Raw genomic sequence first — 26,193 nt, forward strand, 5'->3', positions numbered from 1 at the left:
TTTTTGGGATTTAAGGAGTGGGGAGATTTTTGGATACCCCTTCCCACTGGGATTTCAGAGTGGAGAACTTGCCTGATCTCACTAACTTTTCCTCAAGAGAAGTTTCCTAGAAAGATTAGAGAATAAGGAAGAAAAAAATCTTTAAAGGAGGAAGAATAAGAGCAAGAGACCCATCCAGATCTCTACAACTACAGGACCAGTATAGGCGGAATGTCTGAGTCGACCACCTGCTCCACCCACAAGATGGATGATATCATGGTGTACAGCTCAGATTGGAAGACACATCTAAGCCATATTTGGCTTCTTTTCTCTGTCCACTGCAACAGACAAGAGTTTTAAGCAGATCAATTGAAAGTGAAGTTTATGGCAGAATATTTTGAACCATTCAAGAGGAATACCATGTTGAATCTGGTATCTGTACTGAGTTTCCACCAGGTAAAATCTGGGTTTTGGAAAACTTGCAGCATCTGCCATCAGTATCCAAGAAGATGGCTTCTTGTTTCCTAATACTTCTAATCTGCCCAGCTGCCATTAGGCATACTCTATGTTGATGGCGACAGCCACCAAAGGGTAATCCCAGACCAGGTTCTTATATGCCACATCTCTCTTCATGCAATTATATATTTCTTGCTGCACCCAGGTCTTCTGTCTTAGTTCTATGACACATGTTGCTAGTAGTGGCACATAATGATAGGAGTAGTCTCAAAGTCCATATGCCAGCATCTGCATAAACCTTTCATCCCTGGTCCAGGAAGCTAGCTAGCTTTTTTCCCTCTAGGACAAACTGGTTCTATCCATGATGCAGTGAGCAGATTCTCCGTGATGGGAGTTTTAAACAGATCAACATCATCTTAGTCTCCTGTTCCACCAATAATTTCTCAGAGCAACCCCAGCATACTCCTGTGCCACGATGTGTTACTACATACAGTGGATTAGGTCTTAATCTTGGGGCTAGACACTGACCAGCCTGACACCAATCACCCCGATGTAGATTATCTTCCACAAGAGACCCATAGCCAGAATGACAAAGTCCACCATATCTCCATCTTAGGTAGGCCATTCCATGGTTCTAGCTTGAGGGTGCAAATGCACCCACTGTTGATCGATATCCTCTCTATTTCTAATGAAATGTGGGATCCTACTGCACTACTTGGTCAGCCCATGACACGACATCCTCACTGACCCTGAACGAAGATGGCAACGTGGGCCTGGGGATCAGACTCAGCCTAAGGCCTTCTTAAGCAAGCACTGTACTAGCTGGCCCCATCTTCTCCCACTCATAAGGGTCCTTAAAAGGGGTCCTCTGTCCTGATACGTTTCCTTTGCAGTCTGCATCCTGGACCTTCGCAGTGGAACTCTGGGCCTAGGGAAGGGAGGCCTCAACCTGTCCACACATTCATGCTGCTCTCTGGGCCACCTCAGGAGTTTTTGGAGGGATTAAATTAGGGTTCCCTAGTACTCACCTCTGGTCCCTGAATCTGGTTCTGGCTAGATGCTGTAAGACAGTCTTCACTCTGCTGCTGTCCTCTGAAAGTGGTAGAGACTTTGGGGGGCCCGCTGTAGCCACTGTGCTCTCTGGCACCACACACTGTCTCCCTCCTGCTGCATTGCTTTCATCACCTTCATATCATCCAGCACATCTGAGAAGCCCCACATGGCACAGACCTGTTCATACAAGGCATCCCTGCATTAAGTGCAGTTGGTGACCACTAGACATAACTCCTGCAGATGATGGCACCCATGGCATTCTGTCCACACCATGGGTTCTCCTCCTTTGATGGTTAGCCATATCAGGCCCTTCAACCTGTAGGATGTCGGCTCAGTGACTTGACCATTCTCGGTGCACCTGCTGACTCAAACCTGTTCTTCCCTCATTGTACCACTCATGTCCTCCTGATGCTGGCTCTCCCTCATAATGGTTTGGGTCCTGGGTGCAGTCTCTTTCTCCATGCATCACATCTCACCTCCTGGTTAGTTCTTCAATGCCATCTGAGGCATGATATCAGACACTGGGCACGCAGTCCCATCTCTGAAGGGATGTGAATGCTCGATAACCCTGTGATTCTTTCCTGTGACTGTCAGTGGAAAAGTCAGCAATTAAAAAAAAAAAAAAAAAGGGAAATCACAAAAAGGTATGTGTCAGCTGTTTTGGGGTCAAAAATATTGCAGTTTTCACTAAAACTAATCAAAACAGATGGCATACAAGTGTTTTCACCCAGCCGTAACCTCACATTGGGTGAGGATACTTATGCTCCCCAGGGTTGGGAAGGTGACCCCTGAGGAAGGTGTTTGGGGGGGGGGGGGGGAACCTTCCTCACGGATTCGTTTTGCTAGGGTGGAGAAATTCTCAGGATCTCCAGCACCATCTACAAGGCCCAAACTGGGCAGAGGAAAAACGCTCAAAAAACAAAACAAAGTCCAAACATCAATTGTGCTCCACAAAATAGTTTATTTTTAAAAGAAAAATACTAAGCAGGTAAAACATCAGGTTATGATCACAGTCCATTCTAGGTAGTCACTTCAGAAGTTCCAAAAGTCAAAACAATCCCAAAAATTATAGTCCATAGCCCTCTTAATCCACCAAAGATTTCCTCTCTTCAGTTTTTCAGGATCCTCTGTCGTCTTATGCCATCCCACCAGTCTATCTCCAAAATGTCATGTTCCCTAGAACCGCTTCCCCCCCCTATCCTCACCTTGGGGTCTCCTCAACATGGACTCTTCTCAGTGTCCTTGCTCCCAGTGTCTTTCCCCGGCCTGGGTCTCTCTTAAGGGCTTGTAAATGCTCACAGATGCTCCTTACTTTGCTCTCTCTCTCATTCTTATCCTTGGGGCACAATTGGGGATGGCACCTAAAACCTCTCTAACACAAATGGCCTGGACCCTCCAGAGACCCCTACCCTGACACTCCTTCCTCAGCAACCAGCCCCTTCTACATATGAAACACTTCCCAATACTGGGCAGTAAAATCCTGTCATTCATACAGGCTTCCACCTTCATGCCCTCCAAGTGAATGCACCAAACCTTTAAAGAACTGCATTGTAATACATTAGCCACCATTCCCTTATTGACTTTGCTATTCATCTACCATCTGAAGGCCAGTAATGTCACAGATCTTTATGGCTGTTTCTTTTGATTTAACATTTCCTCAAAGCAATGAGACTCTCAGTCACAATATTTATATGGTTCATTCAGTTTTCCAGAAGACAAAAGGCAACGATCTCCATTAGAATTGCATTATCCTTTCAAGATTTAATATTTAGATAACATATATAGGGATCCTGCTAGTCCCCTGCTACGATTTAGTTTGAGCAGTGGTTCTCAACCTTTTCCCCATTGTGACACACCTGACAGACCACACTCACATGTGTGACACACTGCTCATTACAATTCACAGCAGAAATAAATAAAGGTCCAGTATTAATTTTTGTTAGGAATGACACAAGGGAAAGACAAGTACTCTGAACAGAAATTGCATAAATAGTAAACATCCCATACCAAAATATCAATTTTCAGCACTCAAACACTTGCCACCTTACCTAAGAAAAGGCAACACTGAAAATATTACACCAGGCCTTAAAACACCAATACACCTCCTATTAGGAAAACGGATCAGGGCAGGCTGCTATAGAGCCCTTTACAGAAACTACATGACAGCAGAATAACTCATCTCAGTCACATGGGCAGACCCTCACCTAACAAAGATCATAAAACATAAATAGAAACATGCAGACCAAAACTGAACAGGAAACCGCAACAAGCCAGAGATTCTGTACATAGTGCAACAAAGGAAAGAGAGAAACATCACCAGTCCTCATAAAACAAATTAAGAAATATAAAATCAATAGCAGTAAAAGAATACTAACAAAAAGAACATATTTCAAAACAGCTGATGAATAGAATATCCAATAATCAAAAACTCATAAAAAACTTCTAGATACCAATAAAATATTTCAAATTAGCAGACACAAAGATCCAATTATAAAAAATAAGGATAGAAAAATACTTTGCTTTGGATACCTGGGACTTTTGATATTCAGGTGCCCTGAGATTGTTTTGAATTTGCAGGAGGGGGGATGGTTTGCTTGAAACTCTCCTTTCTCTGTCACTCACAAGCTCTCTCTCTCACACTGGTTCTCAATCACACACAAACACATGCTCTCTCTCTCTCTCTTACTTATACACACAGGTTCTTAGTCATACATACAATTGATCTCTCTCACTTACACATACAGATTCTAAATCATACACTTACATTCATGCTCTCTCTCTTTCACACAAACAGGCTCTCAATCACACACACAAACAGGCTCTCAATCACACACACAAACAGGCTCTCAATCACACACACACACACACACACACGATCTTAAACACATATGCTTGCTCATTCACTCACTATCTCTCTCTCCCCCCTCACCAAACTTTCAGTCTTAGTGGCAGCAGCAGCCTCCTCCACTTCCAGCCCTCACGACCTCGAGAAACGACTCCCATTCGCCGCAGGGGCTGACAACGTTGCTCCTCTTTTGCTCTGTGCCGCGCTGTTCTTCAAGCCATACCTCTCTTCCTAGGGTCGATGTTGCATGCGCTAGCATGGTCTCTTCTTCCCATGCGCGCAGCCGCTGCATACTACTTCCTCTTCTTGGCCGCGGGGGGGGGGGGGGGGGGGGGGAGGGAGGAGAGGGCGGGAAGAAGAGACCATGCTGGTGCCGCCGACTCCAGCTCTCCTGCCGCGTTCCACCCAGGCTATCAGCATTTTAAGCCCGGGTGGAGGATGAGTTCCTATTTCGCTGGGGCAGGGAGAGCAGCTGGGTTAGCGGGGGACCGGGAAGTGTGGCGATACACCTTTTGTGTTTGATGACACTGGTTGAGAACCGCTGAATTAGTGTAATATAAAACATTGGCAAGGGAGAGACACAATAGTAACCTAGTGGTTTTGCAGTTCCCCCATGTGGAAGCGAGCAATGGATGTTACCTTGTGGATTTCCCTTTTGCACAGACAGCATTACTTGGCTGTTCTTTGATTTTTCTATTAACTGAGTTATGGCTCTAGGGAGATCTTTTGTTTGGATGGGAGTTTCCTTCCATCCTCCCAATCCACCCTTTAATCTTTGATGAATTTATTTAAATTTGGAGTACCCAATCACTTGGGTACTCCAAATTTAATTAAGCTTATTTAATTTTGCTCTTCAATCAAATGGGAGAGGTTCCCTTTATGCAAGAGGAATGTGAGATAATCAAGAGCCAAGGAGAGGATGATTTTCAGCCATCTGGTGGAGAGAGGAGAGGACGAACTCCATCCAGGGCTCATGAACATCAACTGAAGATTGGGAGAAGAGGGAGCAAGAGGTGTCACCCAGATACTACAAAAGGAGAGCGAGGAGAAAGCTGCAAGGAAGAGGCAGGAGATAGAAGACTATAGAACTTAAATTCCATCTTTGATACTTCATCGGGAGGGAAGCCATAGCTTTGCCCTGTATCCAATGGGAGGGAAGAAATCAGTAACTGAAAGAATTGATTCAATTGGATTTAACATCTGAACTTGAGAAAGACTGTAAGAAGTCACAAACATACTTAAAAAGCGCTTGTACCATTTTGAAAGTGAAGTATACAGCCGTAAAGGCTTTCAATCACCACTTTGCACCTTACCAATAAAGAGAAATGTGGAAATCACCAACTACCTCTCATATGTTTTACTGAGTAGTGACTTTAATGCTAATCTGTGCTGTTATCATCAGTGCTGTGTGAAAGGGCTTTAGGGTGGCAAAAAACTAAGAGCAATGTGGAGGGCCTCAAAAGGATACTCCCCCCCCCTCCCATGTAGGAAACCCTGGAGTTACAACATTTGGCAGAATAACATTATTCCATTTAAATTAGAAATATGGCCGCAAACTATTATCAGAGTTCAACTGTCAGAGGGGCTGCACACAGAAACAGAAACTCTTCTTTCGGTAAGAAAATAATCTAGGAGATTGCTTGATCCATCATATGAGTGACAAAAGTGGGATTACTTTCACAAATGTTTCTGTATCCTCAGTCTATCCCTAGAGTCATAAAAAGTAAGATCACAATGATGGTCATATAGCAAAAAAAACAAACAAAAAAAACCCAGAACAGTGGTTCTAACACATGGAAAAAATAAAAATGAAATCACTTGCATAAAATCAGTTGATAAAAATGTCAGGGGTTAATCATATTTACAAATCATTCTCAAAGCCGGATGCTGCAAAGGCTTTGCATTTTTTCTTTTCTTAAAATCATTTGCATGTGAGCTATTTCTGAGAGAACAAGCTTTTCCAGTTTTGAGACCTTCTACTGATTGGATGAATTATTTAACCCATGCAACACGATGGTATTGTCAGTGAATCACTTTGGGGTTTTCAAGCACTGAAGAATAACACTCCATGCCAGTACCAATAATTCATTGGTTGAAGTTGATTCTGTGATTTTATTTTTTTTTTTGCCGGCTTTATAAATCATGTTTGAGCAGACTCTAAAAGAATAAGCTATGGCTGTTTGGCTTTGTAACCTATGAAGAGAAGTTAATATTTGTCTTAACAATAGTATCTGCAACTTTATCATTGCTGGAATGATTCCCTGGACTTGAGTAAAATTTGTGAGCTAGAGAAGGTGGGCAGTTTCTGCAAAGGCATTGAATCCATTTCTGGATTCTCAATAATGAACATTTTTTCTTTTTATGATTGTGACATTAATGTTGCATGATGTATTGTATGAAAGACAGAACATTTGTCACATTCACATAGTACGCATACATTCCTTTGGAAAATCATTTTTGTCAAAACAGCAGCCATCAAGGAGTACTTTATGTCAGTTCCTTTTCATTGTTTGGGATGTGAGTTTTAACATGCTTTTGTTTTATTTTTTTAAATGCTTTGTTTTGCAATATTTATTTGGGATTTAAAGCATTTCAGTAAAGTTTAAGGGGTATATCAAATGCTATACCAGCATTTTTGGCTTCAAGAATGTGAGAATGAATCCTCCCCTCACATTTTCAACAAGTGGTTTATATAAGTGACTTCATTTTTTTTTTTTTGTTTGTTTCTGCAGGCATGGTTCATATTTTTCTCTTTTGGCTTTTCTTTTCTAGTCATAAAGTAAAAATGTATAATTGTTACCAATGGCTACTGAAATTTTCTTATTCAATAAATGCCAAAATCCATGTACTCTATTCCTGGTTTTTATTGTCTTTTTCATTTTGATCTCAGTAGGTGTTATTTGTCTATTCTACAATATACAACCTCTTGCTCAAGAGCATAGCTACATAGTCCTAAACTATGGAAACTAAGATTTTCTTTTTGTAGGCCTGGTTTTTCCTTGCCTAGAAGAATATCCATTTTAATAATTAGGTTCTTCTTTGGCCCAATAAAATCTCTCAGAACTTTAAAAGTATTCTCCTCCTTTATAAAAAAAACACAACAACAAAACCCCAGAACTAGAACATTGGAAATAAATTCTGCTTTCTGATTACATCTATGGGAACTTGCTGAAGATTTGTCTTCTTCCTAATAGGAGATCTCATGCAATAAAAATTATAGAAAAAAAAATGTTTTGCTGAACACAATCAAGGCTGTAGGTTTTCATAAGTAATAATGTTCTCCAGGCTTGTTTATCAATGTCAATGCTATTTTACTAGACAAAACTCCAGCAAGAGCACCAACTCCAAGAAAAGAAAATTATTCCTTACCTGCTAATTTTCGTTCCTGTAGTACCATGGATCAGTCCAGACGGTGGTTATGTCCCCCGTCCAGCAGATGAGTCAGACAAAGCTTTGGAGGGTGCTGCCATATAAACCAGTGCACCCTCTGCCACTCTTCAGTAATAAGAATATCAAAGCAGGATACACAGAGAAGGATGGATCAAGGAAAACCAGACACGTATAACCGCAAACAGCGTGACTGGAAAAATTACCAACTGATGCCAAAAGGCAAACTTGCAAAAAGAAGTATTGATCGGCCCCATAAGAGAGAGAGGCTACCGCAGAGGTCAGTGAACAGAGAAGAAAAGCAAGGAAGTTGAGCAGTAAATCCCAAACAGATAACGCAACAAGGCTTAGGGAGGGCGTCTGGACTGATCCATGGTACTACAGGAACGAAAATTAGCAGGTAAGGAATCATTTCTTTTCCCTGTACGTACCAGGATCAGTCCAGACGGTGGGATGTACCAAAGCTTCCCTACTTCGGGTGGGCCCTTAATAGACCTGCTCGAATGACCCTTTCGCCAAAAGACGACAACGGGAGATTCAAGCGATAGTGCCTAGCAAAAGTATGCAACGATTTCCAGGTGGCCGCCCGGCATATCTCTTGGGCAGAAACAGACTGGCTCTCCACCCAGGACGCCGCCTGAGAATGAAGAGAGTGGGCCTTGATGCCCAACGGGGGTTGCCGAACTGCACCAATATATGCCGCCACAATAGCTTTTTAGCCAGCGAGCGATCACTGTCTTCGTGGCCTTGGATCCCTTTTTGGGACCATGCCAAAGGACAAACAGATGATCCGACAGACGAAACTCATTAGTGACCTCCAGGTAACAGATCAGGATTAGAGATGTGCATTCGTTTATCACGAATTAGGCAATTTCAATGAAATTGCCTAATTCGTCATGGGTCGGGGGCCCCGAATCCCGAAACTGATTTTTCCCCACACTACGAGGAAAATTAGTTTTTTTTGGGTTTGTATGGGGAGAGGGGCACATTTTATTTTTGTTAAATAAAAAACCACCCCAAGCATTAAAATTTACTATAATACAACCCCCCCCCCCACCCCCACCACCATCCCAATCCCTCCCCAAGATTTACTAACATCCTTGGTGGTCCAGCGGGGTCCCGCGAGCGATTTCTCCCTCCACGCTGTCGGGCTTTTGGGCCTGCCTCGCATCAAAATGGTGCTGATAGCCTTTGACCTACTATGTCACAGGGACTACCGGTGCCATTGGTCAGCCCCTGTCACATGGTAGGAGCACAAGATGGCACCGACGCCAGTAAAATTAAGCGTCTGCTGTCAGACCCGCTGACAGCAGATGAGATGCTAGGGACGCGCTAGTATCCCTAGCGTCTCCTTATTAGCACGGGCCCTAATTTAAATAAAGAATCGCGCGCCCAGGAGAGGTGCCTGGGCGTGTGTCGGGAGAGCGGGCGCTCGCCTCGGAGCACCAGCTCTCCTGCGGACTTTACCGAATGGGCCTGTACGTTGGTAGATTTTACGTGATCTGGAAAGATACTGAGTTTAATTTTTGTTATCTGTTTTGGACTTATTTTGCCTACCTGCCAGCTCAGTAAAGACTTATTTTGAACAGCTTCTTGAGTGGAGTGTGTGTTTTTTTTTTTTGTTTTTTTTTTTTGTTTTTTTTTTTTTTTTTTTATTTGTGCCTGTGATGTGCAGAAGAATCCCAGAGTAAGAAAAACTCTAAGGGGTCTTGAAAAGACTTTCTGGGGTTAGAAGGGCAAGATGGCGGCATAGACGCGGCTCTGAACGGCGGTGCTCGGTTATTCCTCTTGAAAGATTTTTTTCCCTTTCTTCAATATGCCTTCGAAAAGAAAGGGGAAGGTAAGAATCTTCCCACCGGAGACCTTACCTTCCACCGGGCAACTGGACATCATCCGCTTTCTTAGCCAATTGGAACAAGTAGAGAGCGCCGGTGAACCCGGTGTGAGCACCCGTGGGGGAGAACGGGGAGCTCCTGCGGACGAGGCTTCTCTCAGCCCGGACTTTAGACCACCCCCGGCACAGCGAGACCCGGATGGAGAGACTTCCTGGTCGCATGTCGATGACGCGGCAGAAGCGACCGGGGAGGTGGAGGTCGATCCAGGAAGCGGGCAAACACTGGAGAGGGCTCCCTGCCTTGAAACGGAGGCATCAGCGGGAGCTGGAGCCTCAGGGGCCTCGATTCCGGAGGCAAACCTCGCAGAGGATATCGAGGGAGCTTCGGTGGACCGAGGTCAGTCTTTAACAACTAATGGTGTGGGAGACATACCTTCGACTTCGACATCTAAGCCGGGGGTAGTGACACTCGAGTCACTCTGGGATTTGGTAGCTGGTCAAGGCCAAGCTATAAAACGGCTTGAAAAAAAAAATGGACTCCCTGAATTACAATGTCCAACAAAAAATCACTGGAGTACAAGAACAGGCAAATGAGACATTAAATAAAATGGCAGAGAATGAAAATAAAATTCACTCTCTACAAGCTGTCAATGTAGCAGTAATAAAAGAACAAATGGCCTGTTCTAAACGTTTGGAAAATTTGGAAAACATCCGACATTTAAACCTACGTATTATGAATTTTCCAAAAATTGCTGGGGAAATCCCTTTTACCACTCTGAAAAGACTTTTTAGAGAAGGACTGGAATTTACGGAAGAGAATATGCCGTCTATAAATTTTTGTAGGTTTTTAAATAGTAGTAATAGACCTGCTGCTGCAGGGCCTTTGCCAACACCTGCTATTCCCTTAAATTTAACTAGTTTCCTGGAAAACTCTGAAACAGATGTATTGGAAAGGAAAATATTACTGGTAGCATTTATTTCTGTGTATGATCTAAATAATGTTATGCGTAATTTCTTTAGAAAATTTCCCTTGAATTTCTATGGTCAAACAATAAGAATATACCCAGATTTAGCTCCAGTCACTCAAATAAGACGCAGAGAATTTCTAACTTTGAGACAAGATGTTGTATCCCTTGGTTTTGCTTTCACGCTTAGATATCCATGCAAATGTTTAATCAAGAAAGGGGATGACTGTTTTATTTTTTTTTCAATCAGAACAACTTCGCCAATTTATAGAGGCCAGAAGACCAACCACTTCTTCCCCGGTCAATATTGAGGGTTAATTGTATCAGGTTCCACTTTAGTCTATGTTATATGCCACTGTTAAGATAAGGAATTTCTATAGAGTCTCTCAGTTTGATTTCACTTGCCCTCCTCTGTATTATTGCTGAAGGATGATTATATACAATTATATAAAAGTAAAGTACTTTGATTAGTTTGTACATTTTGGAATTTCAATTAAGATAATATGAGGCAAGTTTATAGTAATTATCTACTGGCATTGTTATCTAATATGTATTTGCGATATACTTTTCTCTTTTTTTTTTTCTCATAAGTCTTTACTCATATAAATTCTCTTTTATTTTGTAAATTTGAAAATTATAAATAAAGAATTAAAAAAAAAAAAGAAAAGACTTTCTTTCCCCAACTGTTCAGGAACACTGGGAGGTCAGGGGGTCTTGCATAGTCCATGAGGCTCCCTATATGCTCCTTTGTCCAAAAGCTCATAGGGACGAGACCTACATTTAAATGAAAGCTATATTTGCCTGAAGCTAAACTGCCTTCGGTTCTGATCCTGTAAGATTTAAGCCCTTTAAGTACTTGGATGGGAGACTTCCAGGAAACACAGGGACGGCAAATGTAGGGGGGGGGGAATTGTTTTCATTTTTTGTTTCTTTTTGGGAATTTTTTCCCCTATGAATTTCAGTTCATGGATTGATTCATTTGATTCATGTGAAAGAAAAATAAAATAATAAAAACAGAAACCAAAAAAAAATGGCCAAAAAATGAAAACACCTCCCTGAACCTCCCAGCCACCTGTCTGCCTGCATGGAAAAATGCCAGGGCGCACCCTGGCCCCCACATATCCGATCTGGAGGGTTATCTTCTGGAAAGGCCTAAGCCCAGGCATAGGCCAAGGCCACAATAGGTCGACATAACTTCGGCCTACCCAAGCTGATGACTTGGTCATGCCTGGGCCTCGGTTGGAGCCCAGACCCAGGCCCGATGCTGCAAGCCAGCCCGGAGGGCAGGTCCCGATGCCTAGGCCAGAGCCCGGATCCAGACTCAATGCCACAACTTGGTCCAGAGGCCAGTTCCCGATGCCAAGGTCTCGGCCCGAACCCAGGCCCAAAGCCAAGAGCAGTCTGGAGGCCAAGTCCCGATGCCTGGACCTTGGCCCAGGGACAGGACAAAGCCTCGGAGCACTTCTCTCTTCATCTTCTTTCTTCGGCTCTTCATGCCAACTGATGCCATCCTCTGGGATCCCCCCCAGAGTTAATTAAGTCTGGCGCATTTACTCCAGCAGACAGTGCCATGTCCATCTCCAGCATTAACTCTGGCAGGACCGCAGAGGACGGTGTCAGTTGGATTGAAGAGCCAAAGAAAGGCATCAGGAACTGGCCTTCGGCCGGATTTTGGCATTGGGCCTGGGTCAGGGCTCCAGCCCAGGCATCATAACCCGGCCTCTGGAGATAGAGCAGTTTGTAAATCAGATGATTGGGTTAAACTGACAGTCTGTCAGTGACCCTTGTTCAGAATGATATATCTTTGAAAGATACTAACACAGTAGGGAAGATAGGGTTTCCTAATAGAGAGGTTTCAATAAATTAAAAAAAGTGGCCCAGGTGCTATTAAGAAATGAACAGAGTTGAAAGATTCCAAATGACTCCTCTCAACTGATAAGCAGGCTGATAATTCAAACAGAAAACATACTTTGCAATGTTTGTATTGCTAAAATCGAAGATAACAAATGGGATGCTGTGATACCAGGGTACAAGTTATATCGCAATGATAGGATGGATCAAATTTGAATGGTGGTAGCACTATATATTAAAGAGGGCATTAAATCAAACAGGATAAAATTTCTGCAGGAAACAAAATGCACTGTAGAATCCTACTGGATAGAAATTCCATTTGAAAAGGGGGATAAAATAGCATTGGGGGGTATAATACCATCTGCCTGGCCAGAATGAACAGACAGACAATGAAATGCTAACAGAAATCAGGGAAGCTAACAAAATTAGGAGCACCGAAATAATGGGTGATTTCAGTTACCCCAGTATTGACAAGGTAAATGTCACATCAGAACATACTTAGGATCGTGACATTCTCAGATGAAAAACATGACTACTTCATGGAGCAGCTGGTTCAAGAATCAACAAGGTGGGGAGCTATTATAGACCTAGTCCTTAGTGGAATGCAGGATCTGGTGCAAGAGGTAATGGTTTTGGGGCTACTTGGCAATTGTGATCACAATAGGATCAAATTTGACTTAATAACTGGAGAGCGGACACTAAAGAAATCTACTGCCGTAGCATGACTTTCAAAAGGGACACTATGATAAAATGAGAAAAATGGTTAGCAAAAAACTGAAAGGAGCAGCTGCCAAAGGTAAGAGTTTGCAGGAAGCAGGGACCTTGTTTAAAAATACATCTTGGAAACCCAGATCAGATGTATTTCATGCATTACAAATGATAGAAAGAAGGTTGAACAATTACATGTATGGTTAAAAGGTGAAGTGAAAGAGGCTATCATAACTAAAAGAACATCTTTCAAAAATGGAAAAGAGATCCAAATGAAGAAAACAGGAAAGAGCATAAGCACTGATAAGAAAGGCAACAAGAGAATTTGAAAAGAAGTTTGCCATGGACACAAAAACTTATATTAAAGTTTTTCAGGTACATTTGAAGCAGAAAGCCTGTGAGGGAGTCATTTGGACCACTAGATGATCAAGGGGTAAAAAGTGCACTTAGGGAAGAAAAGGCCATACCAAAGAAATTAAATTCTTTACTTCAGTTTTTTCTGAGGAAGATATAAAGCAGACATGCCAGAAATGATATTGAAAGGTGATAATTCAGAGGAACCGAAACAAATTTCAGTGAACCTGGAAGATATTGTAAAGAGGAGCAAATCACGTGGACAGATGACACACATCCCAGAATGTTGAAAAAAAAAAAAAAAAAAAGAAATTAAAAGACATCCAATTAGTAATTTGTAAGTTAATCTTTAGAATCATCTTTGGTACATAAAGATTGGAGGGCTGCCAACATAATGCCAACTTTTTAAAATTTTCTGAATATATATATATATTCATAATTTAATGGGACAAAGCCAACATGGATTTAGCCAAGGGAAGTCAGTGCCTCACTAATCTGCCACATTTTCTTGAAGGTGTAAATAAACATGTGGATAAAGGTCAGCCACATGGATTTCCAGAAAGCATTTGACAAAGTCCCTCATGTGAGACTTCTTAGGAAATTAGAAAGTCATGGTAGTGTCCTGTTGTGGATTGGGAACTGGTTAAAAGAAAACAGAGTAGGGCTAAATGGTCAATTTTCTCTATGGAGAAATGTGAATAGTGGAGTGGCCCAGGAATTTGTTCTGGGACCACTGCTTTTTAACATTTATAATTGACCTGGAAATGAGAACAACAAGCGAGGTGAACAAATTTGCCAACCACACAAAATTATTCTAAGTTGTTAAATCACAAGAGGATAGTGAAAAATTGCAAGAGGACCTTGAAAGACTGGGAGTCTGACACGCAAATGGAAGATGACATTTAATGTGGACAAATGCACATTAGCGAAGAGCAATATAGCTACAGAAAGCAAGTTTCCATTTTAGAAATCACCTCTCTCAAAAAGAATCTAGGCATCATTGTGGATAATACATTGACATTCTCTGGTCAGTGTTTGACAGCAGTTAAGAAAAAAATAGAATAGTAGGAATTATTAGGAAACGAATGGAAAATAAAACAAATAATGCCTCCGTATCACTCAGTGGTGCAATGACTAAGGGACATGCAATGAATTACTAAATAGTACATTTAAAACAAATAGGAGAAAATATATTTTTTTTTTTACTTAATGCATAATTAAGCTCTGGAATTTGTTGCCAAAGGACATGGTGAAAGCTGTTAGTATAAACTTGTGTTTAAAAAAAGGTTTGGACAAGTTCCTGGAGGAAATTTCCAATCCATAAATCATAATTAAGATGGGCTTGGGGAAATCCACTGCTTATCCCTGGGATAAGCAGCATGGAATCTATTTGGGATCCTCGCAAATATTTGTGGTCCTGGATTAGCCACTGTTGGAAAAAGGATCTGTGCTGACCAAGTATGGTAAAATGTATGTTCTTATGTAGCACTATGTTGCCAACTTTCAGGTGAGACATTAACTCTATCTACTATATCAGCTTTATTATTCATGTATTTATTTCCAAACATTTGATAGTCTGCCTTTTCCCAAAATGGTCTCGAAGCGAATTACAGTCAAATAAGGATAGACTAGTCTGTGTGTACAAGTGGCATATATGTTCAATGGTCATATGTGGCACTTGTCACAAGAATAAGGATATTAATCCCAGTATTATATCTATATGTACAGTCTAGTCTACCAAAACTCCCTGTCTAGAAGGGATTAAATTAGGTTCAGAAAAATCTCTCTGCCCCATTTACATTTAAGCCAATGGAGATTTATAGTGCTGTGGATAGAACTATACAAATACAATATTTTTTTGAAAGATGAAAAGGAACACACAAGAGCAGACAGAGCCAATAGAATACACATTGTTTTTTTAAATAGCTCTGGCAAAACACCTAACTAATTATGCAGAAATTAACACAGTGATATGAATTTCATTGTAGGGTGCAAGTACAGTAGAAAGGAACTAATTCTGAGTCACATGGTTATCATGCAAATAAGTTGGTGATGCTCTATTTGGGTATTCTTATCCCATTCAAAAAAAAAAAAAATCTACCTCTCTTCCTCCGAGTCTAGCCTCTAAAGTTAAGTGCTGCCAACCTAAAACAAAATGTTTTAATGCTGTTTTTCTCTAGAGAGTCAGCAATGGTCAAGAGTCAATACTTCAGTCTAGTTAGAGACCTAGAAAATTCTGTTTAAGAGAGCTCTTGGTTCTTCTTAGTCTTTTAATCAAAACATTTTTCATTCTGAGGCCAATTTTTCAAATTTTATGGCATTTAGAAGATCTATAGATTTATGAGCCAGATAGCATAAGGAAGAGGATGTGAGCTTTAATTGAGAAGGAGAGTCACCAACAGGGTGAGAGAGACCTGGGAGAGGATTATAATTTCTGGATCTGTTGAGACAACTGAACGTCTAATTGTGTGCAGCTTAGCTGAACCTGCTCAGTTTTGAGCTATATTTAGCACTTTAAAAACTGAACTGAGAAATAACTAACATGGATTTGCAAATATGGAACCTCAATAAAGTGTTATTGGGAAATAATGAATTAGTGAATATAGCTGGAAGATTACAGCACATGTAAGTTCCATGGCAGCACAATAGACGGGCACAAAGGGGCAGACCGGGTAGGCCAAATGGTCCTTTTCTGCCATTTTCCAGATTGCACAATTTTTTTTTCCGCATGCCAAGAAGAAAGAGAAAAGGTGAGGGTGAGGAAACAAACAGGTGCTCATCGGATTGTAACCCAGGCTGAACATTTATTTAAGGTTTTTATATACCGGCAATCATGAGAACATATCTTGCTGGTTTACATGAAACGGGAGAGCATTAAATACATCAAACTAGAACTGTGGTGACCGAAGGAACAGTTACAATTAACAAGGGTCGCAGAACTTGGAGAAGAAGGAAGAGATAGGAAAGAATAAATGGTTAGACAATATACAAATTAAATTAAATACTATGTACAAATGGCATGGTTAATGGCTGAATGTTTTGAGGAGTCCTTGGATTGTGTCATTAGATTGTGTCTGGGAAAGCTTGAACATGGATACTTTATTCTGCATGTTTTTATTTAACAGCTTTCAACACTTTTCCTGCACAAGTACTGTCACCTTCTGTGCTATCCTCATATAAGGAGCCCCTTCCCTCCAGTGACATTCTGCAAGTGGAAACCCAGGTATGCACGGCTACACTCGTAGTAAACGGGGTTTGAATTGACCGAACAAAAAGGAAGAAGTCTCAGACTGGCTTTCCGCTGAACTTTTTTTTTCTGTAGCTAAGCTACCTCACCAATCTCAGCCCGTTCTCCCCCTGGGTATTTCTTCTTGCCTGCTGCCATGGCTGCGAGTTTCCAGGGCCATAAAACGAATCCCTTCCATTCGTCATAGGCGACATCCTTTACATTGTGGAGCAGTGTTCCCCGGTGTGGCGGGCACTGGTGGCTGCTGCACGTTATGCTGAACGCACAGCAACAGGATCGCCAGCATAAAGGCTGCAGGAAAGGAGAAGAGCGGCTAAACGAAAGCTGTAGTGTAATTTGTGACGGGAGGGGGGAACGTTGTTTCTTAGAACTGCAGTGCTCCAATGCTAACTTCAGCCAGGAGACAGACTTCAGTGCAATGCCAGAACGTTCCTAGTCTTTAACAAAAAAAGTGTCTTAACCTAGGATTCTGAGCAAATAAATGACAGTTTATAGTGTTTCTGTTTTTTTAAAGCCAAAATACCACCCAACATTCCATTTTAGACACAAAGAGTTAAGTTTATGGGGGAAAAAAACCCAACAGAGTGCCACATATTTAAAAACAAGAAATAAACTTACCTAAAACGTATAATCCTTTCCCCTACAAATGCTAGAATGATTCCAATCAGAGTCACAGTGAGCAGTTTTCCCATGTCTGCTGTCTACAAGAACAGACAATAGAGTAAATTAGTATTTCTAATTGCAACAGTGGTAGATCACCGAACAAGGACAGAGGGAGGATCCCCTCGCAGGGTAAAGAGTAGCCCCAGCCCAACCCTAAACCCAGCCCCACTGCTTGGTAAGCTCAGCCCACTCGGAAATGCTTCGCTCAGCAATTCTCCTGTCGCCTTGAATTTGCAAGCCAACTTTTACAGGAGGGTTGAATCTCCTGCCTTGGAAGCAACCCCGGCATTTTTATCTGCCCCAGCAAAATGCTGGAGACAACGAAGCATTTGAGGCTTTCACATTTTAAAGGGGAAACAGCTGGGCGATAAAAATAGCAGTGAAATAGGCCCTACAACTTGATTACCCTTTTCCCTGCTGCTTACTGTAGAATATAGAAATTTTTAGAATTTGACACCAAACTGTGAAAGTAGTTTTCATCACACAGCAGCATGTGGTATGGATGAATGCAGTATGCTGTTACCTATAAAAGTGTTATGTTTGCCTGAGAAACCCCCTGAGCAACATACCCTGCATTTCAGTATTTAGGAAGTACAAACAATTATAGAAACTAATTAAGCACCGCAGTGTTTCAAGCAGGTGTGCAGTTTCTATTCAGCACTGCGAATGCCCTAACACAATACAAGGTAATGAAATATGGTTGCTGCCTCACCCAGGTCAATTAGAACAGATCAAACCAGGCCTGGTCTTACTCCTTAGAGGGAAAGTGTCTTCATGTTCAGCCCCTGCAGCAGAGAGGGCAAACCTTTATTTTTGTTTCCTAAGCTGTATAATTTGGATATATTTTAAATAAGTTTGTGTTAAGGAATCAGTCTTCACTTTTATGCATATTCATTGTGGATATCCTGATAACCGGACTGGCTGGGGGGGTCCCCAGGACAGGGTTGGGAACCACTGGTCTGGAGTAAGGCAGTTCCTCTGTTTTCTCCCTTCCCCCAGTTCATTCACATTTTTGTTTCTAATTAAACACACTTTTACTAGTTTTAAGGTGAGTTTTATTTTAGCAGGGCTATTTTTCAGGGCTTTAGTTTTAGGATGACTTTTATTTAACCAGGGTTAATCCTAGGGCACATATTCTTTCTTGATTTAAAGTTTTACATTGTTTTGTGCTCTGATAGTCTCCTATAGGAACTCTTAGGGCTCTTTATTGTTTTGTCTGATTTTGTTATTTTATTTCAACCCTTCCCTCACTTCCTCCCCCCCCCCAATTACCCTTTTTATTTTACTTTAGTTTCATGAATTAAAAGTGTGTCAAGCTCTTACCTTTTTGTTTTCTTTGTTTGATTACTAAGGCATCTGAAGCTCGGGGAGGGAGAGTAACTAAGCTGCTCAGCCAGGCTACAAGCTCTGAAGCCCGGTTGAGATAATTATCAGATACCTGCCACAGCAGCCCTCCTTGTAGAGCAAGGAGCAGCCGAGCACTATTTCTTTTTCTAAGTAAGTTTCATCTTCAGTTTTTTAATGCTCACTTCCCTGTGCACTTCCTCTTCAATTTTTTAGAACACAGGTTTACTTTTTGAATTAGATTTTCACATTTTTTTTATTTATTGTTATATTTAATTTAAAAAAAAAAAATAAAAATATTTAAAAAAATCACAGTTTAAGAGACCCCCTAATTTCCCTTTTAATTTTATAAGAGGCTGCTTAAACCCCAGTCCCCATTGTCTATATCTCAAAAGGAAGAACAGCCTGATCATTTGGGAAGAAGCAGTCTCAAGTAGGCCCTAGTAGAGCTAGGGGGGAGTGCCAGCTGGAAATCAATACCAAAACAAAACATCCATGACTTTCTGGCTGGCACCTATAAAGCTGCAGTAGCAATTACACCAGCTACAGCTGCCCCGCATACTATAGCACTGCACCCTTTCAAAGTGCACCTTCTACCCCAACACTGGCTAATAAAGTAACCTCTGCTGCTGGGCACACTGCTCCTGCTCCAGCACTGTCAACCACTGGGACAGAGACCCCTCTGTTGAGGGCTGAAACTAAGCCAGCCACAGAAAACAACATTCCTGCCTCAGCACCATCCAAGGCAGCCACTCTAGCTGGCATGGACTCTCCTTATCCCTTGAAGGTGGCTGTATTGTTGGCCAGAGAAATATGTGGGGTCACTGCTGCTACAGATAACACCAAAACAACCTCAGGCAACAACAGGACACAGGAAAATAATGTCCAGAGCATCAGTTCCTCCCCTGTCACCACATCCAACTCTGCCACAGTCAAACCACTGCAAACTAGATCTTATGCAGAGATGGTATCAGGTGCAGCAGCTGGCGGCTCTTCTGGGGAATGGAGGACGAGCACAGCAGTTGTAGGGCTCCTCCCACAGTAAGACACGTCACCTCTCCCTTCCACAGGCTAACCTGGAGGCATGAGGTCTGGTGCTCAGCACTGGATCATGCACAGCTATCGTGGTGGCCAGCAGGATGTACGGAAAAATAATATTCTTCCTCTGCATGCTGGACACCATACAGGTGACAATTGTAAATGGGATTGAGTGGATGGGGACTTCATACCGATTGAGCTTCTAGAGGTCCCCGGAACTAGGGTAGTACTATTTAATGTACTACGCTACATATTTGAGGCAGTGTTAATGGGGTACTTATGTATCTTGGGAGGTTCGCTCCATCACTATGATTCCCCTGGGGTGCAAGGACAGGATCATATGCCATTTTCTGTACTGAAGATTGCAGGTGATCATGAATCTGCCTCAGGGAAGGTGAAGGGCTCTTTTATCATGCCACATGGCCCTGTAAATTATCTATTACAACACAGAGGAGGTGAGATGCTTCTTATGCCAGGAGGTGGAGCATACCCACAAGCTATGATCTAAGGCAAAAATACCCAACAAATCTACCATCCTGACCCTCCTTCCTCTGCAACCCCCTCATCTGCAGCTGCTTCCAACACTCTGACAGCTGCAAAGCCCTCCATCTCAAAATCCACCTGTACTTCTAGGGCCAAGGTCCTAGCATCCCTACCACCACTGCTGAGACCCGCCCAGTTGGCACCACCTGGGCATCCCCTCCACCACCACAATCGCAGATACCTACCACACTAGCATAACTGCTGATAAACAGCAGGCCTCAATAGGTGGGACCTCCAATATTCTGATGCCTCCAAGACCACACATGTTAAAATATCTACCTACAAACCTACTATAAAAGTGGCAGCTTCATCTGGCATGCCAAAGAATGCCACAAAGAAAACCAACAGGGCATGCTAGAGTGATGGTAAGGGTGCAGTTTCTCCGCTTATCACCCCAGAAAGCATTGACCCTCACCCCAGTATCATTAAGGCAATTGCTCCGGCTAATACCACCTTACAAGGGACCTCGGAGAAGGAGAATGTGTCAGCCACCCTGCGATTTCCACCTTGCAGGGGACTGCTTCTAATGAGAACGTGGAAACCAACCCTGTGAATTCCATCTTGCAGGAGAATGCCACTGATAAGAATGTGGCATCCATCCCAGTGATGTCATCAGCAGAAGCCTCAACTGGCCCTCCAATTTCAGCAGAGGAGGCAGGGATAGCCTCTAAAAACTTGGCTGCTGCCAAGGAGAAAAGGAAGTAGGGAATTAATGAACACCCAACTCTCCTGACACCATCCACACTCCTACCAATACCCATGGATAATCTGCCCTTCCTAATCCTTTCTCTATTCTACCCCCAATTGATATTATATCTACTGAGGGAGAGGGAGAAATAAAACATGGGAAGAGGGAAAGAGAGGTGACGGGTGGACTGTTATGGGGCAAGTGTACATGGGAGGAAAGCCTGCTCCCAAGGTCTGGAGGAGGATACTGGACCCTTATGTTACAGGGGATTCGGGATTGAGAAGATTTAGACCCAATTTGTAGTAAAGATCTGGATTAGGGGCTTGAAATATTACACCTCCAAGCAGTTATACCACCAGAGATCTGATCCCTGGAATATCAGCTCTCATGGGTAGAGTATATCCCTGAGCATACCTCCTTTAAGAGAGCCCCTCACTACCATCATGGCTTGGGAGGGGGGGGGCAGAAAATCCTCCTTCTGCAGAACTGCTAACAGAGCCTCTCACCCCTATCTCCAAACAAAACCAGCTGGCCTGCAGATCTCCAATTCTTGGGCCACTCAACAGAAGGAGGAGAGCCCCCTGGGGTTACTATCTTGCAAGGATGGGGAGCCATGTCTGTCCCCCAGTCATACACACCAAGGTCAGGATAATCAGAGAGGCAGATTTGGCCTCAGGAAAGGTGGAGCCAGAGGAAATGGCTGAGGAAGAAGGGGTTTCCAGACTCTCAGTAACCCTGACTTGGCCATGGAAAGTGGCTCAACAGGAACATCTGGAATGCTGGAGGAAGAGGAAGGAAGACCTGTTGCATCTTTAGAGGGTGCTCCTCTTCTCAGCAGCCACCCTCCTGAGGTTCCATCAATGGTGACCATAACCCCTCTGGAGTTGCTCCTGGAAAGGGTACCTGCAACATTGTTGGAAGCCTTCTCCTCAGCTCTGGAGGTGCCATGCCAAGCTTCTCCAGTTTCCACCGCTAGGGAGACTATGAGTCCCTCATAATTAGAGACACCATCTCGGGGCAGTGAGTGGGTGTATGCCATCACATTCCAAGATCAAAATACAACTTTATTATGTTATGCCATTTATATTGCAAATACAAACATATAACCAAAATAAAAGGATTTCACCCATAATGCTGGTGCCTTCCAGGCTAGGCCCAGCATTGATATTACCCCTTCAATAATCGGCATCTCACCTATCAAATAACTTTTTTGAATTGGATGATGAGGCATGCTCACACCTGATTCATCACTCACTCCAACAAAACCCAGTCACACCTCTGATTCACTTCCAACATAAACATTCTACATTTATTCCCTGTAAACCATCCTCCTACCCCTCCCCCAAATCTTCCCCCCTCTCTGTCCCTAATTCCCTACCTAAAGTAAAGATCCCATTTCCAGATGAACATAAAAAGTGAGATGGGCAAAATATTCACCATCCAACTCCACCAGCCAATATAGAGATGTGCTTCGTTTAAAGATTTATTTATTTATTTAGGCATTTTTAAAATATACAGAACATATCATATACACTTCACATCGGTTTACATAAAAGTTGGACAAGCCATTAATACTTTGTCCCAAAAACTTATAATAAAATAAAATAAAAATAAAATAAAAATTAGAGCATAATTGAATTAAAACCCAATAAGGGTCTATAAATTTATATCTCCTGATAACTATAAATAAATTACAAAATAATAAAATTCAATTTAAAAGATATCGGTTCAGGCTTCGGATTGGGCGCTCCGCGTAAAATTTCGTTTTCCCACGGTTCGTTGTTTTTTTTTCGGCAATTTTTTATGAAGTGCATTAGTGCGCACTAATGGGCCTTACTGCGCACTAACAACCAGTTAGTGCGCACTATCTCAGCATGAGTGCGCAGTACACTGAACGTGATAGTGCGCACTAGCTAGATGTTAATGCGCATTGAGGCCTGTTAGTGCACAATAACAGGTTAGTGTGCCCTAATAGAACTTACAGTGCACTAAGTATGTAGTAGTGCGCTGTAACTAATGTTAGTGCGCACTAAAAAATGCAACTTAAAAATTAAAAAGTATCAATTCAGAGGAGTTTGTTAGCTAGAAAAACAGTGCACACTAATTGGTATTATTTTATTTATTTTATTTATTTGTAAGCTTTTATATACCGAAGATTAGCGAAAGGCCTTCACTCCGGTTTACAGGTATAGCAACATATTACAGGCGTAACACGACAAGTATAACATCAGTTACAAAAAGGTTATATATAACCACAGATTATATACCAACAGATTACAGGCGTAACACAACGGGTATAGTATCAGTTATAAAAAGATTAACTACTACATTCATAACTGTGGGAGGTGATGTAGGTTTTCCCTCCAGAGAAACATTACAGAGAACATATGTTTATAGGGGTAGATATGAGGAACAGCAAGGGACTGTGGGAGGTACTAAAACTAGAGACACAGGAATCGTCTGGGTATATTAATGCAGTCAGGTTTGTCATGTTATTTATGTCATCTAGTGTTAGTGGTTTCTCCACGTGGTGATGTCTTGTGATTTTATAGCATACAATAGTGTGATATCGGTTGGGTTTAGAAGGCTCAACTGAGTATGTTGCTGGAATAAAAGCTGGGTGGTGGTTGAAGTGATTGGGGTTAGTAAGGTTCTTAATGAGGGTTGAGATTCATGGTTGCTGTGGTTGTGTGAACGATTAGCCAATCCCGGCTTTGTAGGCTTGTTTGAAGAGCCAGGTTTTGAGCAGTTTTTTAAATATTTTAGTGTTGTTCTGTAGTCTTAGGTGTTCTGGTAAGGAGTTCCAGAGGTGTGGTCCTGCTATTGATATGGCTCTGTTTCTTACGGTAGTGAGTTTGGTGGTTGTGACTGATACAGGATAAAATACAAGGCCTTATGTACTAGGGATGTGAATCGTTTTTGAACGATTAAAATTATCGTCAGATAATTTTAAAATCATCCTAAATCATTAGAGTGCACGATACAATACAAATGCCCCAGATTTATCGTCAGGGGCATTTGTATCGTTAAATAGGGCACGGGAATTATTTGGGGGAGGGCAGGAAAACCGGCACACCAAAACAACCCCTAAACCCACCCCGACCCTTTAAAACCAATTCCTTACCCTCCTCCACCCTCCCGAACCCCCCAAAATGTTAAATTACCTGGTGGTCCAGTGGGGGGGGGGGGGTCCCGGCGTGATCTCCCGCTCTCAGGCCATCGGCGCCATTTTGGCTGCCACTAATTAAAATGGCGCCGATGGCCCAATAAAAAAAACAACCCACTCGACCCTTTAAATCGACCCCCCCTTAGTCTCCCCCACCCTCCCGACCCTTTTTTTTTAAGGGAGGCCCGTGCCGCTAAAAAAAACCCCCCACCCGACCCTTTAAATCGACCCCCCAAAACCTTTTAAAATTACCTGGTGTCCAGGGGGGCCTCGGGGAGAGATTATCAGCCCCTATTATACTATACTCTATAATAAGGGCTGATGAGTAAAGATGGCCCCGGCCATCCAGTGCTCCTACCATGTGACAGGGGCCGGCCAATGGCACGGATACCCTTTCACATGGTAAGGGCAAAGGGGTATCGGCGCCATTTTTTTTTAGAACAGCTGATGCCTGGGAACGGGAAATCTCTCCCCGAGGCCCCCCTGGATCTCTCCTCTCCCCGAGGCCCCCCTGGATCTCTCCCCGAGGCCCCCCTGGACCACCAGGTAATTTTAAAAGGTTTTAGGGGGGTCGGGAGAGGGGGGTCGATTTAAAGGGTTGGGTGGGTTATTTTTATTTATTTATTTGTTTGTTTATTTATTTATTTAACACTTTTCTATACCGACCTTCATGGTAATGACCATATCAGATCGGTTTACATCGAACAGGGTAGAAAAACTGAAACAAAAATTAAATAAATAGACATATGAACGGAGGCGGCAAAAGTTACATTCAACAAGGTAGGTGAAACTTGGAGGCTTAATCAGCTAGAAAAAGAGGCCTAGGATGGCAGAAAACCAGTAATATAATACAATAAGGTAAGCGGGCTAGTGCTTAATGAACTTTGAGGTACAAGGTTCCAATTTGTTTTTAGCGGCGCGGGCCTCCCTAAAAAAAAATTAGCGATGTGAATTGGAATTGGAAACGATTCCAATTCACATATCTTAACGATCAGATTTCCCCCCCCCCCCCCCCCCCCAGCTGAATCTGATCGTTAAGACGATCTGGCACACGATTCACATCTCTATTATGTACCATACACAAACTAATATATGATAAAGAAGCAGACTGGCTAAACACAGCCTTACGAGTGCACGTTCCACAAAGAAACCTCCGCTCAGCAAACAAAGCACTACTAACAATCCCTTCAGTAAAGTCAGCAAAATTAACCCAAGTGAGAGAAAGGGCTTTATCATTGGCTGGGCCCATACTATGGAACACGATGTCCCCTGAACTCAGATTACAGAATAATCTCAAAACTTTTAAGAAAAATCTAAAAACATGGCTCTTTAAAAAAGCCTTCACTAAAGAGTGTGGAGGGTAGAGAATGAAAGTACAAGGTAATGCAGATGAAAATGAATTTACTCAATCCTACATTTAAGAAGTAATATCTCAAAGAGATAGTAACTCAATAATATACCTGGACTTGACCAACATTACTCAAATAATGATTTTATTTATGAAATTGTAACCGAACTTTATTGGCACCAGTTAGAATGTACGATATCCTAGATTTACTAACCTTAGTCTATGTGCCTATTTGTAAACCGTTGCGATGGTATATAACTTAGCGACGGTATAGAAAAGTTTTTAAATAAATAAATGGTATGTCTAGCTGTGCTTTGTTTGTTGATCTCGTATTGCGTTGGGAGTTGTGTCGTCGTATAATGGTGTTTAGGAATGTGCTTTCACTGTTGTGTATTGCATTGTGGACAATGGTTAGAGTTTTGCATTTGATTCTTTTTTCTACAGGTAGCCAGTGTAATCCTTTTAGCACAGGGGTGATGTGGTCAGTTCTTTTGCGACCGGTGAGGATTCTGGCTGTGGCGTTCTGTAGTATTTGGAGTGGTCGTATTGTAGATTTGGGTAGGCCTATCAGGAGTGAGTTGCAATAATCAAAGCTTGTGAAGATTAGTGATTGGAGAATGGTTCTGAATTCAGGGTGATTCAGTAGTGGTTTTAGGTGTTTGAGGATTAGTAATTTGTGGAAACCTTCTTTGATTTTCATTGCAATGTGTTTTTTGTAGTTCAG

The 26,193-nt window shown here is 42.3% G+C and overlaps 1 protein-coding gene across 2 annotated transcripts in view; it reads right to left on the reverse strand.

Moving 5' to 3' along the window:
• Nucleotides 1-18,747, reverse strand: part of LOC115084272 (serum paraoxonase/arylesterase 2-like) — a 114,746-nt gene extending 95,999 nt beyond the window's left edge. The window contains exons 1-2 of one of the 2 annotated variants that reach the window (XM_029588921.1): nt 18,669-18,747; nt 17,298-17,382 (exon numbers count right to left, since the gene is read on the reverse strand). In XM_029588921.1, coding sequence (XP_029444781.1) covers nt 17,298-17,371 — 74 coding nt within the window. In that variant the 5' untranslated portion in view covers nt 17,372-17,382; nt 18,669-18,747. Of the gene's footprint in view, nt 1-17,297; nt 17,383-18,665 lie in introns of both variants that reach the window. The other variant, XM_029588922.1, reaches the window with a different exon arrangement.
• Nucleotides 18,748-26,193: the final 7,446 nt, after the last annotated feature.

Source organism: Rhinatrema bivittatum, chromosome 2 (genome assembly GCF_901001135.1).
Source record: "Rhinatrema bivittatum chromosome 2, aRhiBiv1.1, whole genome shotgun sequence".
Taxonomy (NCBI): Eukaryota; Metazoa; Chordata; class Amphibia; order Gymnophiona; family Rhinatrematidae; genus Rhinatrema; species Rhinatrema bivittatum.